This window comes from Neovison vison, chromosome 13, assembly GCF_020171115.1.
Source record: "Neovison vison isolate M4711 chromosome 13, ASM_NN_V1, whole genome shotgun sequence".
In the NCBI taxonomy this organism is placed as follows: Eukaryota; Metazoa; Chordata; class Mammalia; order Carnivora; family Mustelidae; genus Neogale; species Neogale vison.
Window position 1 is genome coordinate 48,628,177 of NC_058103.1, and position 14,611 is coordinate 48,642,787.

Consider the following 14,611-nt stretch of genomic DNA (forward strand, 5'->3'; position numbering starts at 1 on the left):
CCCATATCTCCATGCCATTCTTTTGGTATAGGAAAACATTTATATATTAGATAAATTTAACCAATGAGAAAATGCCATTTTGATTCCTAAGTGGCATCTAGAATACAAGATTATAAATGACATAGCTGCCCATTTCTAATTTTTTGTGTATTTTTTAGAGGTTATGTGTTACTGTTTTGCTAATTAATTTCATTTTACTTATAGAGGAACCTGATACCTGTTTTCAAGGAATATACTGTGCTTTGGGTTTTGTCTTTTGTCTTATATAGAGCTAAGAGGCCTAAGAGAAAAATCATGTGTTTCAGACTTTCAAACTTCTTATAAATTAGTTTTATGTAGTAATACAAAAAAACTAATATTAGTGAAATATTTTTGTACATGTCTTTTTTTGTTTGAAGGTCATCAACATTCCATAATTTTGTCAAAATAGCACTAACCAAAAACCCCAAAAAAAGACCAACTGCTGAAAGACTTCTGACTGTAAGTCAATTTAAATTGTAGAAGAATTTTCTGTAGTCATACAGTAAGTAGGCATATCACTTGAATAAAAGTATTTAGGATTTTTAATATAAAAATTTAGTGATCTCTTACTGCAGGGTTAGCAAACTTTCTGAGAAAAGTTAGATAGTAAATGTTTTAGGCTTTGGGATCACAGTCTCTGTTGCAACTTGTAAATTTTGCCATTGAAGCACAAAAGCAACCATAAACAGTATACTCGAATGGGTTTGGCTTTAATACTCAACACTTCATTTACAAAAAGAGTCAGTGCCCCAGATTTTGCCCATTGGCTTTAGTTTGCCAACCCCTGCCTTTAAAAAAAAACTCTTTAAAATGTTGCTGTCGTCTTCCTTGGTTTTTTATGTAAATTTATAGAATGCTCTGTATTTGTAAAATACTTTTATATTAGAAAAAGTCAATGATTACAGCTGTTTAAGGAAACTGTTTAAATGTCAAAATTGAATTGTGTATCTTTGTACATTTATACAACGTTACTGAATTAAATGTTTGCAAATTCGGAATAGATATGCTTTTTTCTTACTGTGATAGGGACTGTATCTCAGTATTCATTTGCATGTATATCACCATAGTGATATGAGTAATGTCTAATTGTTATAGCCAAGGTTGTACTTTTGCAACCTAATGTAGGTTAGATAACTTTACTTAGAAAAATTATTCATGTTATAAATTTACTCCACAAGGGTGCTTTAGTTTGATAATATATAATTATGGTTTCTCTGATTAATGTTTTTACTAATACGTTCTCTAATTTATTTGTATTAGTAGGCTCCCATATGCTTGTCTCTGATAGTTACTGAATGAAAAATTACAAGTAACATTTTCTATAAACAGTGATGTAAAAGCATACTCATGAAACTCTGTTTTGTTTTGTTTTGACTTAGCATACGTTTGTAGGGCAGCCAGGTCTCTCTAGGGCCCTAGCAGTCGAACTGTTGGACAAAGTGAATAATCCAGACAACCATGCACATTACACTGAGGGAGATGACGATGACTTTGAGGTAAAGAGTGTTTGCAGTCTGATATTTGAAAATACATGCTTAATATGGTCTGAGAGTTTATTTTCTAATTTACTTTTTTAGTTATAACAGATTTAGCCACAAAGATTAATTTGCAGTGTAAACTAAACTTATCCTGCATATAATTACCAGTTAATACTTTAAAAAATTTTGCAATATCACATAACTGGTTGACACTTTTTCTGGAAAGAACGAGGATTACTAGTCTAATTAAAACTACTTATAGGGCGCCTGGGTGGCTCAGTAGGTTAAGCCGCTGCCTTTGGCTCAGGTCATGATCTCGGGGTCCTGGGATCGAGTCCCGCATCGGGCTTTCTGTCAGCAGGGAGCCTCCTCTCCCCACCCCACCCCTCTGCCTGCCTCTCTGCCTACTTGTGATCTTTCTCTCTCTCTCTCTTTCTCTCTCTGTGTCAAATAAATAAATAAAATCTTTTAAAAAACCAACAACTTTAAAAACAGAGCTGTGTTTTTTTCACCAGAGTTTCTTCCTCTCCTTTTAGGATTTCTTTTTATTTCTGTGCTTCTCTGAATTTATCAGATATCTCTTTATGCCTTTATTTCCTTTTATATCTCTACCTTCACTCTGGCAAGACTATAGAACCAAACATTTTGTTATTATTTATTGAAGTAAATGTTCTGCTTTATGTTCTTAAGTTTTGAATTATACCACATAAGTATCATAATAACTACTAACACTCTTTGGGAAGTCATTGTGTGCCAAGTATTAGACCAGATAATTTTCACGTTAATTCATCTAATACTCAGAACAGTCCTTTGCAACAGATTCTATTACTGCCCACATTTTATAAATGAGGGAATAAAGGAAAAAGAATAGAAGTAATTTGCCCAAGATCAAGCCTATCATTTAATTAATATGACACTATTTCTATGTATGTATTTAATAGAAATACTCAAATAATATTTGAAAATTAATCTTTAAAAATTAATCATTACCTAGTGTATAGCATAGTCTTACCCTTGTCATTAGGTAACTGATGAATATTTTATTGAGTGTTAAATGAACTTTTAGTTGAAAATATTGAATAAGCTGGCCATTCATAGACTTTTTTTTACGTTAACCATCATTTGCAGACTTGTAATAATTAATATAATATTAATCCCTTAAAAATGAAAAATTATTAAAATTGTTGCAGCTTAAATGTGGTATTGGTATTACTTGATTCCCCAATTTGTCTTTCATTTGTTATATAAATTACCAGACACTCTTTTTATTCCCCACATTATTTTGCTGGACTTTCCAGATCCGCTCTACCTCCTGGGTTCTCCATTTCTGTTTAATGATAAAACCGTACTTTTCAGTCCTTGAAATCTCTGTGCCAGGTAGTTGGGAACACTATGGTGTATGAGATTCACCCTATCCCTGCCTTCAAAGAACTTACGGTACAGTCTTAAAGGAAACTCAGAAATGCCAACAAATAATTTACAAGTATGGTAGCAGTTATGGAATGGGAAATACAGTGTGCCGTGGAGGCAAATTTTAGGGACAGGAAAGGACTTGCTGTAGAAGTGATACGTAAGTTGAAAGCTGAAGGAGAAATCAGAATTAGAGGAAGAGAACAGGCAGAATTGTTCTGAGCAGAGGGAATAATAGCATGTTAGAAAGCCTGGTGATAAAAACAAGGCTACATACTTGAGGAGCTACAGAAAGGTTAGTCTGATTTGTATAGAAAATAAGGAAGAAGAATGGTGGGAGGTGAAATTATGGAGCTAAACACAGCCATTTCAAACCATGTTAAAAATTCGGGGCTTTATCTAGTGGTAGAAACCATTTAAGGGTGAGGGAGTGACATAATTGTATGTGCGTTTTTAAAAGATCTCTATGACCTGGGGCACCTGGGTGGCTCAGTGGGTTAAAGCCTCTGCCTTCGGCTCAGGTCATGATCCCAGAGTGCTGGGATCGAGCCACACATCAGACTCACTGTTCAGCAGGGAGCCTGCTTCCACCTCTCTCTTTGCCTGCCTCTGCCTACTTGTGATCTCTCTCTCTCTCTCTCTCTGTCAAATAAATAAATAAAATATTTAAAAAAAAAAAAACAGATCTCTATGACCTCACAATGGTGATTCCATTTCTGAAAATCTTTTAGAGGCTGCTGAGGTCATCCAGGATGGAGATGGGTGGTGTTTTAGACTAGGAATGTAGAGCAAGAATGAAGAAAAGTGGACTAATTCAGGAATTCTTTGTGAGAGTTGAGGATTGGATGAAGACATGAGGGTAGAGGATGAATAAAGATTACTGCTAGGTTTTGATTTGAATGCCTAAAGAGGTATAAAAGTGCCTCATTTATTGAGGTAGGAACACTAGAGTAAAATCTGGTATGGGAAGAAAAGGAGCTCGATTTTATATATTATAATTTTGATGTTGCACAAAACTTCCAAATGGAGAGGTCTCATAAGGAATTAGATATGTTGTTGTACCTTGGGCAGAAAAGTTTGGACTACAGATATAAATTTGAAAGTCATTAAGTATAGAAGTAGGGGCGCCCGGGTGGCTCAGTGTGTTAAGTGTCTGCCTTTGGCTCAGGTCATGATCCCAGGGTCCTAGGATCAAGCCCCGCATTGGGCTCTATACTTAGCGGGGAGCCTGCTTCCCTCTCCCCCTCTGCCTGCCTCTCTGCCTACTTGTGGTCTCTCTCTGTCAAATAAATGACTAACATTTTTTAAAAAGTATAGAAGTAGTTAATACCTTAAGGAGTAAATGTGAATACTCAAGGGAAGCATGTAGAATGAGAAAAGAAGAGGGCCTAAGATAGCATCCTGAGATTTCTTCCAAAATTTAAGAATCAAGTAGGCTAGGGGACACGTGGGTGGCACAGTCAATTAAGTGTCTGTCTCTTGGTTTCAGTCAAGCCCTGTGTCAGGCTCTGCACTCAGTGTGGAGTCTGCTTAAGATTCTCATTCTCTCTCTTTCTGTCCCTGTGCCCTCTCTCTCCTCTCACCTCCCTCTCTAAAATAAATAAATAAATCTTAAAAAAAAAAAGAATCAAGTAGGCTAGGAGGAATGGCAAAGGATTGATTAAGATCGTTAAAAGAAGGAAGGAAAGTTTTAACAAGAATATTGCCTAGAAGATAAGTTAACTCTTTGGATTTTCGGTGGTGGTATGCTTGGTTACTTTTTTAAAAGGATAATACTCAAATTATCAAGGTAAAGATAGATTGGAGTGGTTTAGAAGATAAGTATAGCAATACATTTATGCAATTTAGTTGTGAAAGGGAGAGGGAAGATGAACAGTAGCTAGAGGAAATTGAGTTGGTGGGGGATTTATTTAATTAGTTATTGTTTAAGTGGGGAAGGTAATTTTTAATAGCATTAAATGCTTATAAAAAGGATCCAATAGATAGAGATGAGAAAGATTTAAGAGGAGCAAGATGAATAGGCAAAGTCTCTGAGAAAGGAGGAGAGGCTGGGATCTAGATTATGAGACACTTGATCTTAGGTATGAAGCACTTCTTCGCCTGCATAAGAGGAGGAGGATAGTTGAGATTATTGCCAGAAGATATTTTCTCTTTTATGATTCCAGTTTTCTCTGTGAGGTAAATGGCAAGGTCATCTTTTGAATGTCTGAGGGAAAGTGATTGGGTTTGGAGAGTATGGAGAAAAGGTGTGAAATAGTAATTAAGGAGAAGGGTTGGGTTAAATGATTAGGCAAGTGTTTGTGGGCAAAGTTGAAGCCTCAGGTGAGATAAATTTTCAGTGTGGTTTGCTCAGTGACTTTCCTCCAGAAAGAAAACACAAAGGTAGCTTAATTCATCCAAAGTTGTCATTCTGGCATGCCAGAGTACTAAAGGGCAGTGGGGCAAAGGGCATTTAGGATATTGGCAAGAAATTGCTTGAAATTGTAGACCACCAGATAAAACTGGATAGGAAGAAGAGTGAGATAAGAGAAACGCTGATCGGGGATAACAAGGTAATGAGTCAAATGGACTTGGAATTCCAATGTGAACATGAAATAGCATAATGGGAGTAAATGAGAGTGAGCTCAAAGGCTGAAAAGTTTGGAGCATAGCATGAGTTTGAGTATCAGAGCTGATGGCAAGGTCCAGGTGGTGATCTTAGGACTTGAGAGTGTATTGAAGTCTGGAAGAGTGAGATGAGGTCAGAAAACTTAAGTCCCAAAAAGTGGGCTGTTGAAGTCCCTTGGTATGACGGTGGGTCTTGAAGTAGAGGAGAAAACATATGAGCCACTGTCCTTCATCAGTGAATGAGAATGAGTCATTAGAAATTTGATAGGTGGCAGTTGAGCTGAAGGCATAGTTTCAGAGGATCAGGAGTTTATGCAAAAGGGTGTAAAGTAGCAATCTTCTCACTTGATTTACTACAGTATTCTTAATCTTCCTGCATCCAGTTATTTCTCCCCTCCGTACCTTCTTACATGCTTATCCAATTACCCTTAAATCTGACTCCAAAATACCACTCCTCTTTTGTAAAATCCCCAAAAAATTCCTTTGCCAAGAAAATAAAATTGAGAGCCTCAGCTGATATTTGGAGCCTTGCATGATCTGGCTCATTCCCAGTCTGTCTGTCTAGCTTTGTCATCTCTTCATTTAATCTTCACGGAAGCCAAATAATAACCAACTTCAGTTCCCCTGAATACAATTTCTTTTTCTTCTGCATTATTTGGTTGGTCTTGGCTCTGCTGTCTAGAATGCTTCCCACACTGCTGCACATTCAACGCCTACTGTCCTTCAGGCCCAGATCAGATCACAGCTCTGTCATGAAGAACTCCTCTACCCTTGCAAGTGAAAGTCATTTCTTTTTCATCTGGGCATGAATAGTAGTCATCTTAACGAATGGCATTGACCATTTTCCAATCATATTATTTGTGCATCCTAACTGCCTCGATTACAAACTCCTTGAAGATAAGATTTCTCTCTTTCTTTGCATCTTTTCAGTATTTTACACAGTATAAACATGGAATAAGTGAATAACTTTTAGAGTATCTTAGTGTTCATTTTATTATGTTTATCCTGTAATTTACTCTATTAGTAGGTAGTCATGTTTGTCAGTAGATGATCATTCTGTTAAAAAGAAAAATTTGACCTTTTAACTTTATCACTGAAATTTTTTAAAGTGTGTGTGTTATGCTTCTATTCACAGCCCCATGCCATCATTCGTCATACAATTAGATCTACAAACAGGAATGCCAGAGCTGAACGGACAGCTTCAGAAATAAATTGTATGTGTTTGGTATACATTTTCAATTGGTGGTTTTGGTGGGTTGAGCTGGGTATTTTTGTGGGTCCTTTTGGAACTATAAAATTTCAGACTAATGGAAAGTACATGCTTTAACATAATCAGAATAAACAACTAAAATAGAGGTTGTTTCTCTGTTTTATAATAGAATTCTCTTGTTTTTTCATTAAATAGTTTTCAGTACTTTTCTCAGTACTCAGAGAATTTTCAGTAAAATTCTCAGTACTTATACCAAGATTTCATAAAAGTTTTTATTTACTAATTACAAAGGCAATGTATATTCATTGTAGAAAATGTATAAGAGGAAAAAATAGAAAATTAACATTGCCCATCTCATCACCCAGTACCAACCCATAGATAATATTTTTGCTAAATTGCCTTCATGTTTTTCCATGACTAAATTTACTTAACATACAAGCATTTTCTTTAAATGCTTCTTTAAATTTTCATTTCCTAGCCTAGCTTTTATAACCATTAAAGGTTGCGTCCTTTTTCACTGAGGTCATATATTGTAGCTGAATAATTTCCTGTTGTTGGACATTTGGGTTGGTTTTGGGTTTTTTAGTCAAGTTAATAGGGGAAGATGAATCTTTTCTAAAATACATATTTAAAAGGGGAAATTGATGTTTATTCAATAAATTAATCATTGACAAATATTTTGTATAAAGGATATTTGTCACTTTAGCCAGATTAATTTAGAAGAACAGATTTGCAAAGAAATTTTAGGTATGAGTATATTGACTTAAATGCATACTTTTTCAAAAGAGATTTTTAAAAGTTTACAGTAAAATAAGATAAAAATGTAATGAAGATAATATATTAAGTATTTAGGCTAATTAAAGTTATTACAGACGTGCATTTAGTTGAAGTTCTAGCTTTCTGTATACAGCTTTGGAAATATCTAGGTCAGTGGAGAGTTAGAATGCCCTTCCCATATCCATCAATTCATTCAGGCCTTTTCTTAGTTAAACTGGTAATTTGAGATTTTATCTCTTTGTTAGCCTCAGATTGCTGATATTTCTAATGCTGTCTTCTTATATAATCCCAAGGGAGCTCTCTAGACTTCAAATACCATACAAAAAAGAAGCAAATTTGTTATTCCATTATAAAGCTATCTTCTTTATTTTTTGCATGTCTATAAATATTCAATTAATATTGTCTAACATCTGTATTTTCTTCTATAGCTTTTGAATTTTGTGTCATATTTAACAAAGCCTTCCTGATTTTAAGATCACAATAGAATTCTATTTCTTTCTTCCATTTTTACAGTTTTACTTTTTTAATTTTTAAATCTTTGATACAAGATATTAATTTATTTGGTAAGAGGTATGAAGTATGGATTCAACTTCAGCTTCTTTTTAAATGACTACCCATTTGTCTAAATGCTAATTATTAAAAACTTAATATTTTCACTAGTGGATTTGATATATCACCTTTATAATATATTAAATGACCATTTAGATTTTTGGTTTCTTTCCAGAAATTCTGTCATTGCATTAGTATGTCTAGTCATGTGCCAATAGCATAATTTGATTATTTAGTCTTTGTAATACCTTTTAAAATATGTTAGGGCTAATCCTCCTCCTACTCCCCTCACTCCTCCCCCCCAAATATATGTTGTTGCTGTTCTTTGCTATGGTATTTGGCTATTGTATTTTTCCACATAAACTTAAGAATCAGCTTATCTAGTTAAGGAAAATTCTCAGTACTTTTACCAAGATTTCATAAAAGTTCATGTATTAACTTAGGGAGAGTTGACCCCTTTATGATAGTCTGTCTTCTTAACTAAAATAGGCTTTTTGCAGAGGTAAGTTCAAGACTTGGTTCTTCCTGAATGCCACAGTACTAATATCTTCACTGAGTAAGCTTTTTGTGCTTCAGTACCAGAAAAAAAATTGGTGAAGTTGAAAGTCATTTTACTGGTGATTTATTTTATATTTTCTCAAGTCTTCTTTTGTGTCTATCAAGAGCATTTTATAACTTTGTTTTTATGTGTTTACTAGGTTTTGTATAGACCTAGTTAGTTTTAATCTTATTTTTTTTGTTTCATTTTTTAAAATTTGAGCTGGTAACTTGCATATAGTAAAATGCTTAGGTGTACTGTATGATGAATTTTTAAAAATGTATACACTCATGAAACTGCCATCCAGATCAAAATATAGAACATTATCAGAATCTCTGAAGTCCCCTTCCCTTGTGCTCCTTCACAGTTAGAACCCTTCTATCTTCCTATATACCCCTGCCTTTTTTATTGCCCAGGCTAATCACCGTTCTGTTCTCTTGTCACCATACATTGGTTTTTACCTTGATCTGGATCTCAGATAAATGGGATATACAATTTGCACCCTTTTTGCTTGGTTTCTTTTGCTCAGCATTATGTCTGTGAGAAGCATTCATTTCATGTATAGCAATAGTTCATTGTCTTCACAATAACAAAATATTTTATTATAGAATTATAACACAATTTATCCATTCCTTGGTTGATGGGCATTTGATTTGTTACCAGCTTTTGGATTTTGCAACTATAGAATAAACATACTATGTGTTTTTAGTGGAGATAAGTAATTTTTAGGGTCTTGGCTTAGTCTAAGACCACCAAGGATGAATGTGATTGTGTAGTCCAGCAAAGTCAGGTTTGTTGACTCTGTGCAATGAAGAAAAACACATAATAGAGGAACTATGGAACATCTCATTAAACAAAGGAAAAGAGTGGGTTTTGGAGAATAGAGTTCAAGTGAAATGTAGTAACACACAAAAAAAGAGATGTATATGATAGGGTGACTATCAGGTCTAATACTGTGAAAATTGACCCAGACACCTGTTTTCTTGGAAATTTGGAATGCTTTATTTGAAGCCCCTTTATTTGAAGTTCTGTATCAGCTTTGCGCAGTGGCAGTATCGTAGCCAATGAGGTTTATCCGAGGCGCGATTATTGCTAATTGAAGTTCTGTATCTATTTTTCAACTGGTTTCTAGTCTCCTGCTTCTTCTCTGGTTATTTTATTATTATTATATCTTGGACATTACAGTGAAACACTGAGTGTCTGGTGGTGTCCTCTTTATTCTGCAGGTGTTTAAAGAGTTAATTAACTGGCATATCAGCTTGCTCCTCTTAAGGCTAGTGTGAGGTTTTACCAGAGTATTCAGCAAGCTCCTTCCTCTGGTTAGAAACTCAGCTATCTTCCCCGGCACTCTGTGATCACCAGAATCTACATTTAGCTCACAGCACTCTGTTAGCTGTTTGTACAGTCTTGGGTGTTTGTTTGTTTGCTCATGGACAATTTAGTATTCAACCAAAGACAAAGAGATCTCTTGGCATATTTCTAGAGCTCCTTCATGTAACTTTCTCATTTCTGGCATTCTGCCCTTCAAATTCCCACCACCTAAGAAGTGCCAATCTCCAGTCTCTGTTTCCTGCACCCAGTAAGGCTGTTACTCTCTCTTTGGATTCCACTTTCTTGTGTCCTAGTTTGGAAAGTGACTCCAGGCAGAAAGCCAGAGTGAATATGGATCTTACCACTATGGATTCCCTTCTCTCAAGGATTACAGCCTTGTGGGGTCTGTTATCCATGACCCCAAAATAATTACTTCATATCATTTGTACACACATTGGTGTTACATGTATGTAGTTGTTTAAAGTAGAAAGATAATTCCAATTCCTGTTACTCATTGTGGCTAGAACCTACATCATCTTACAGAAATAAATAAGTATGTATAATAGAAGACCTCCCCATCTTTGGATTTCCATAGGCCAAAGATGCACCCAAAGTTACTGTCAGTATTTTCTTTAAAACAAAATAATTTGAGGTCCCATCTACCACATAAGCCAATGATATTGGAGGCTCAGGCTGGCATTTCTGTGCCATAAGTTAATGGCTGTAAGGAATTTGATTTTTTTTTTTTAAGGAGTACTTTTCTTGTGTTTTAAAACATCTTAAATGTTTATGAAACTCATTTTTTTCTTGGAATTTCTTGTAAGTCTTGAAATTTACTTGATCTATAATTCTTATTGTTGAAGATAATAATGACATTTTCTCTTTCTTTTCTATATCTGCTTGCCTCCCAGTATTTCTAGTAGTGACGAAAAAAAAAAAGCTTTAATTCATCTCTGTCTCAAATGAGTTGAAGTAGTGAATTAGAATAGTGGTTTTGAGGGGCGCCTGGGTGGCTCAGTGGGTTAAGCCTCTGCCTTCGGCTCAGCTCATGATCCCAGGGTTCTAGGATTGAGCCCCACATTCCTGCTCAGCAGGGAGCCTGCTTCCCTTCCTCTCTGCCTACTTGTGATCTCTCTCTCTCTCTGTCAAATAAATAAATAAAATCTTTAAAAAAAAAAAAAAGAATAGTGGTTTTGAGTTAAGATATTTTTCAATAATATCAAGAAATAAGTTATTAATAAGTGAAAGTCTTTTATTTTAGGTTATTTTTGAAAAGTAGATACAATTTTTATGACAATGTTTTTGTTTAATGAATTATATAAGTACTTTGTATTACTTTAAAAATCTTGTTTTAGAGATAAGAACAACTGGATCCTTTTTGAAAATGATTTAAAAAAATTTTTTTTTTTTTTACCAAGATTGTATGTGGGGATCTTGCATCTCTATGATACAAGTATGAATTTTATTTGTTTAGGTTTTAGTCACATTAAGTTTTATAATAAATTTTTTTATGGAGCACCTGGGTGGCTAACTTTGTTAAGCGTCTGCATTTTGATTTCAGTTCAGGTCTTGATCTCAGGGTTATGAGTTCAAGCCCTGTGTTGGGCTCCATCCTATGTAAAAAAATCCCAAAAAACAACTGTAAGTAAATAATAAGCCATCCTTTATGGTAGATAATAAGCCTTCCTTTTCTCTGTCTTAGGATGTTTCACATAAGAGAAGTTTGAGCAGACCAAGTATAAACACAATGAGCGAAATATATTAAATTTCTAAATACTATTATATTTAATTTAATTTTTTTTTCAAAGATTTTATTTATTCATTTGACAGACAGAGATCGCAAGTAGGCAAAGAGGCAGGCAGAGAGAAAGGATGGGAAGCAGGCTCCCTGCTAAGCAGAGAGCCCGATGCGGGGCTCCATCCCAGGACCCTGGGATCATGACCTGAACTGAAGGCAGAGGCTTAACCCACTGAGCCACAGGCGCCCCTATCATATTTAATTTAAATACTATTTGTTGTTTTTAGATAGTTACAGGTAATTTGGGGAGGTTCACCCCTGCCATAAAATTGTAGCCTTAGAACAGAGTGTGCAGCCTAAACAGAGAAAATCCTCAGTGTTTTTTCTTAGTCCAAATAGACATTTTGATTAATTTTTTGAAATCTCTTAAACACAAAAAGTGCTAAATATTTAATTTCCTGACTCCAACCAAGAATTAAATAGAGTTGTTAGGAAGATACCAAATTGTTATCTTCTTTCGGTAAATATAAAAAAAGGGGATACTCTCGCAGTAAAAAATCAAAAGGTTTTGACTTTTCTTCTTTCTCCCTTCCCCTCTCCCCAGTATATGTGCTACTTGTTACATTTCTGAGACTAACCCTTTAAGATAGAGTTTGTGAATATCTGTTATATATTTTGCAGTTGACAAATTACAGTTTGAACCTCCTCTGAGAAAAGAAACAGAAGCACGGGATGAAATGGTAGGAATTACTACTTTTGAAATACTTTACAAATTAAAATTTGAGAAAACTTTGACTAAGGAACAAAGTTATATAGTCTTCTAAGCTATAATTTAGATACTGCATTTCACACATTAAAGTTTGAAAAAGCTTATAGTTATGTATATTTTGACCAAGATGTAATGTGTAATATACCATTTTAACCATTCATTTTGAGCCTTCTGAGTCTTCAGCAGGATTTACATGAAGTTATTAAATATATGAATTTGATGCTCAGCTTTACACTCGCAGGATATTTTTTCTTATCAACTCTTTAGGTTTAGAGTATATTTTTGCACTACCTTACTGGTTTTAATATTTTTTTGTTAGTATAGCTTCTTTTTTAACCATTGCTCTTATTTTGAGGTTACTATTTAATTAAACCTTTCCTTTTCTAAAAAGAAATAAGTAATAGAGCAAGGTATTATTAGAATTGCCTAGATGTTATCTTAATATTTACTTTATTTTTCAGCTTTGGCAAAGTATAATTTTTAGAGGAATTGTCTTCTATTAATGGATCTCTTCATTCTTAACATTTGGCAGTAGTGCTTTTCTTACTGTATATATTGCTATATATATAATTCTCAATTTCCATGCCATTGGGAGAAAATAGCACCAGTAAGTTCATGATAGTTCATGATTGTTTAATAATATAATGATTAGTTTTCTACACTAATAGATTAGTGATCCAGATAATTCAGAGTTATGTTTTTCTGTTTTATTTAGAATATATTAGCAATGGTAAAGACGGCTTGTCCTTTGAAACTTTATTTAGTATGTTTATGGAACTTCTTAAGTATAAGTCAGCTGATAATGAATCATTGACCTAAATATGTCAAGTAACAGCAATTCTAGCTGGAGATTAAAAAATTGATGAAAGCCAAGATGATTAATAATCATGACACTGAATATTTTCTTGACTCAAATAAGATGATTTATATCTATTATAAGGGAAGAGTTTAAACTATTTTTTCACCTTCGCAGGGAGTGTCATCAGACCCAAATTTTGTATTACAGTGGAATCCTTTTGTTGATGGTGCAAATACTGGCAAGTAAGTTGTTTTTTAACTATATATATTTTTTTAATATTTTGTTTATTTATTTATTTATTTGACAGAGAGAGAGAGATCACAAGTAGGCAGAGAGGCAGGCAGAGAGAGAGGGGGAAAGCAGGCTTTCCGTGGAACTGAGAGCCCGATGCGGTGCTAGATCCCAGGACCCCGAGATCATGACCCAAGCCAAAGGCAGGGGCTCAACCCACTGAGCCACAAAGGCACCCCTTTTTAACTATAATTTACTTGATTATATTAGAACACTGAAAAGAAATAAAATGAAAAAAGAAAACAATATTGGGAGAGATTATTCTAATAAGTTTTAATTTTCATTCTTAAATTGTGCTATGCCTTTTATCAGTATAAATAAAGCTTCTGACTTTTTAATTACCAAAAGGCATCATGTGTTAATCCTTAAGGTTTCTTGAGTTTTCTTCTTTAAATCAGAACTTAGTATGTGTAATGTTAATTTACTAAAGGATGAGTTACATAACGCCATGGGAAGAAATACTATAGGAGGAGTCGAAAAACTCTAGTTCCATCTCTGCAGTATAGTTTCTTCATATTCTAGACCTTCCCTCAACAATCAGGTTACAGGGCCAGCCTAGGTGTTCCAAACCTGTTTGTGCATTACAGTGCCTCGAGAGGTCTTTAGAAATCGATTTCTGAGTCCTCCACATTCAGCTGATAGATCTGGGGTTGGGAAACTATGACCTGTAAGCCACATCTGACCAACTGCATATTTTTTGTACAGTTCACAAACTAGAATGGTATTTAGATTTTTTTAATAGTTGAAAAAAAATCCAAAGAAGAGTGATATTTTGTTACATGTGAAAATTATATGAACATTTCAGTGTCCATAAACAGTTGTTGGAACACAACGATGCTTTCATCCTATAACATGAAAAAAGCTGTGGCTTTTATTTTTTTTAAATATGACTTTTATGACATGAAAAAGCTATAACATTATAACAAGAGAGTTCAGTAGTTGTGACCACTATATAGGCTAAAGTCTATAATATTTACTATCTAACCCTTAAAAGAAAGTAAAGGTGATGCAGATGTTGCTGATATGCTATCCCACTTGGGATAGCTAAAGGGTTTGATGATACAACCACCTGAATCTATGATTCGCAGTGGCTTCCAGCTCTAAAATTCTGAA

The 14,611-nt window shown here is 34.5% G+C and overlaps 1 protein-coding gene and 1 pseudogene across 1 annotated transcript in view; both read left to right on the top strand.

The window, feature by feature from the left end:
- MAP4K5 (mitogen-activated protein kinase kinase kinase kinase 5) overlaps positions 1-14,611 on the top strand; it is a 108,111-nt gene that overhangs the window by 63,186 nt on the left and 30,314 nt on the right. The window contains exons 12-16 of the mRNA XM_044231533.1: positions 399-480; positions 1,401-1,517; positions 6,652-6,730; positions 12,321-12,379; positions 13,382-13,449. Of these exons, the coding sequence (XP_044087468.1) occupies positions 399-480; positions 1,401-1,517; positions 6,652-6,730; positions 12,321-12,379; positions 13,382-13,449 (405 nt within the window). The remainder of the gene's footprint in view (positions 1-398; positions 481-1,400; positions 1,518-6,651; positions 6,731-12,320; positions 12,380-13,381; positions 13,450-14,611) is intronic.
- On the top strand, positions 9,626-9,790 carry LOC122894818 (annotated as a pseudogene).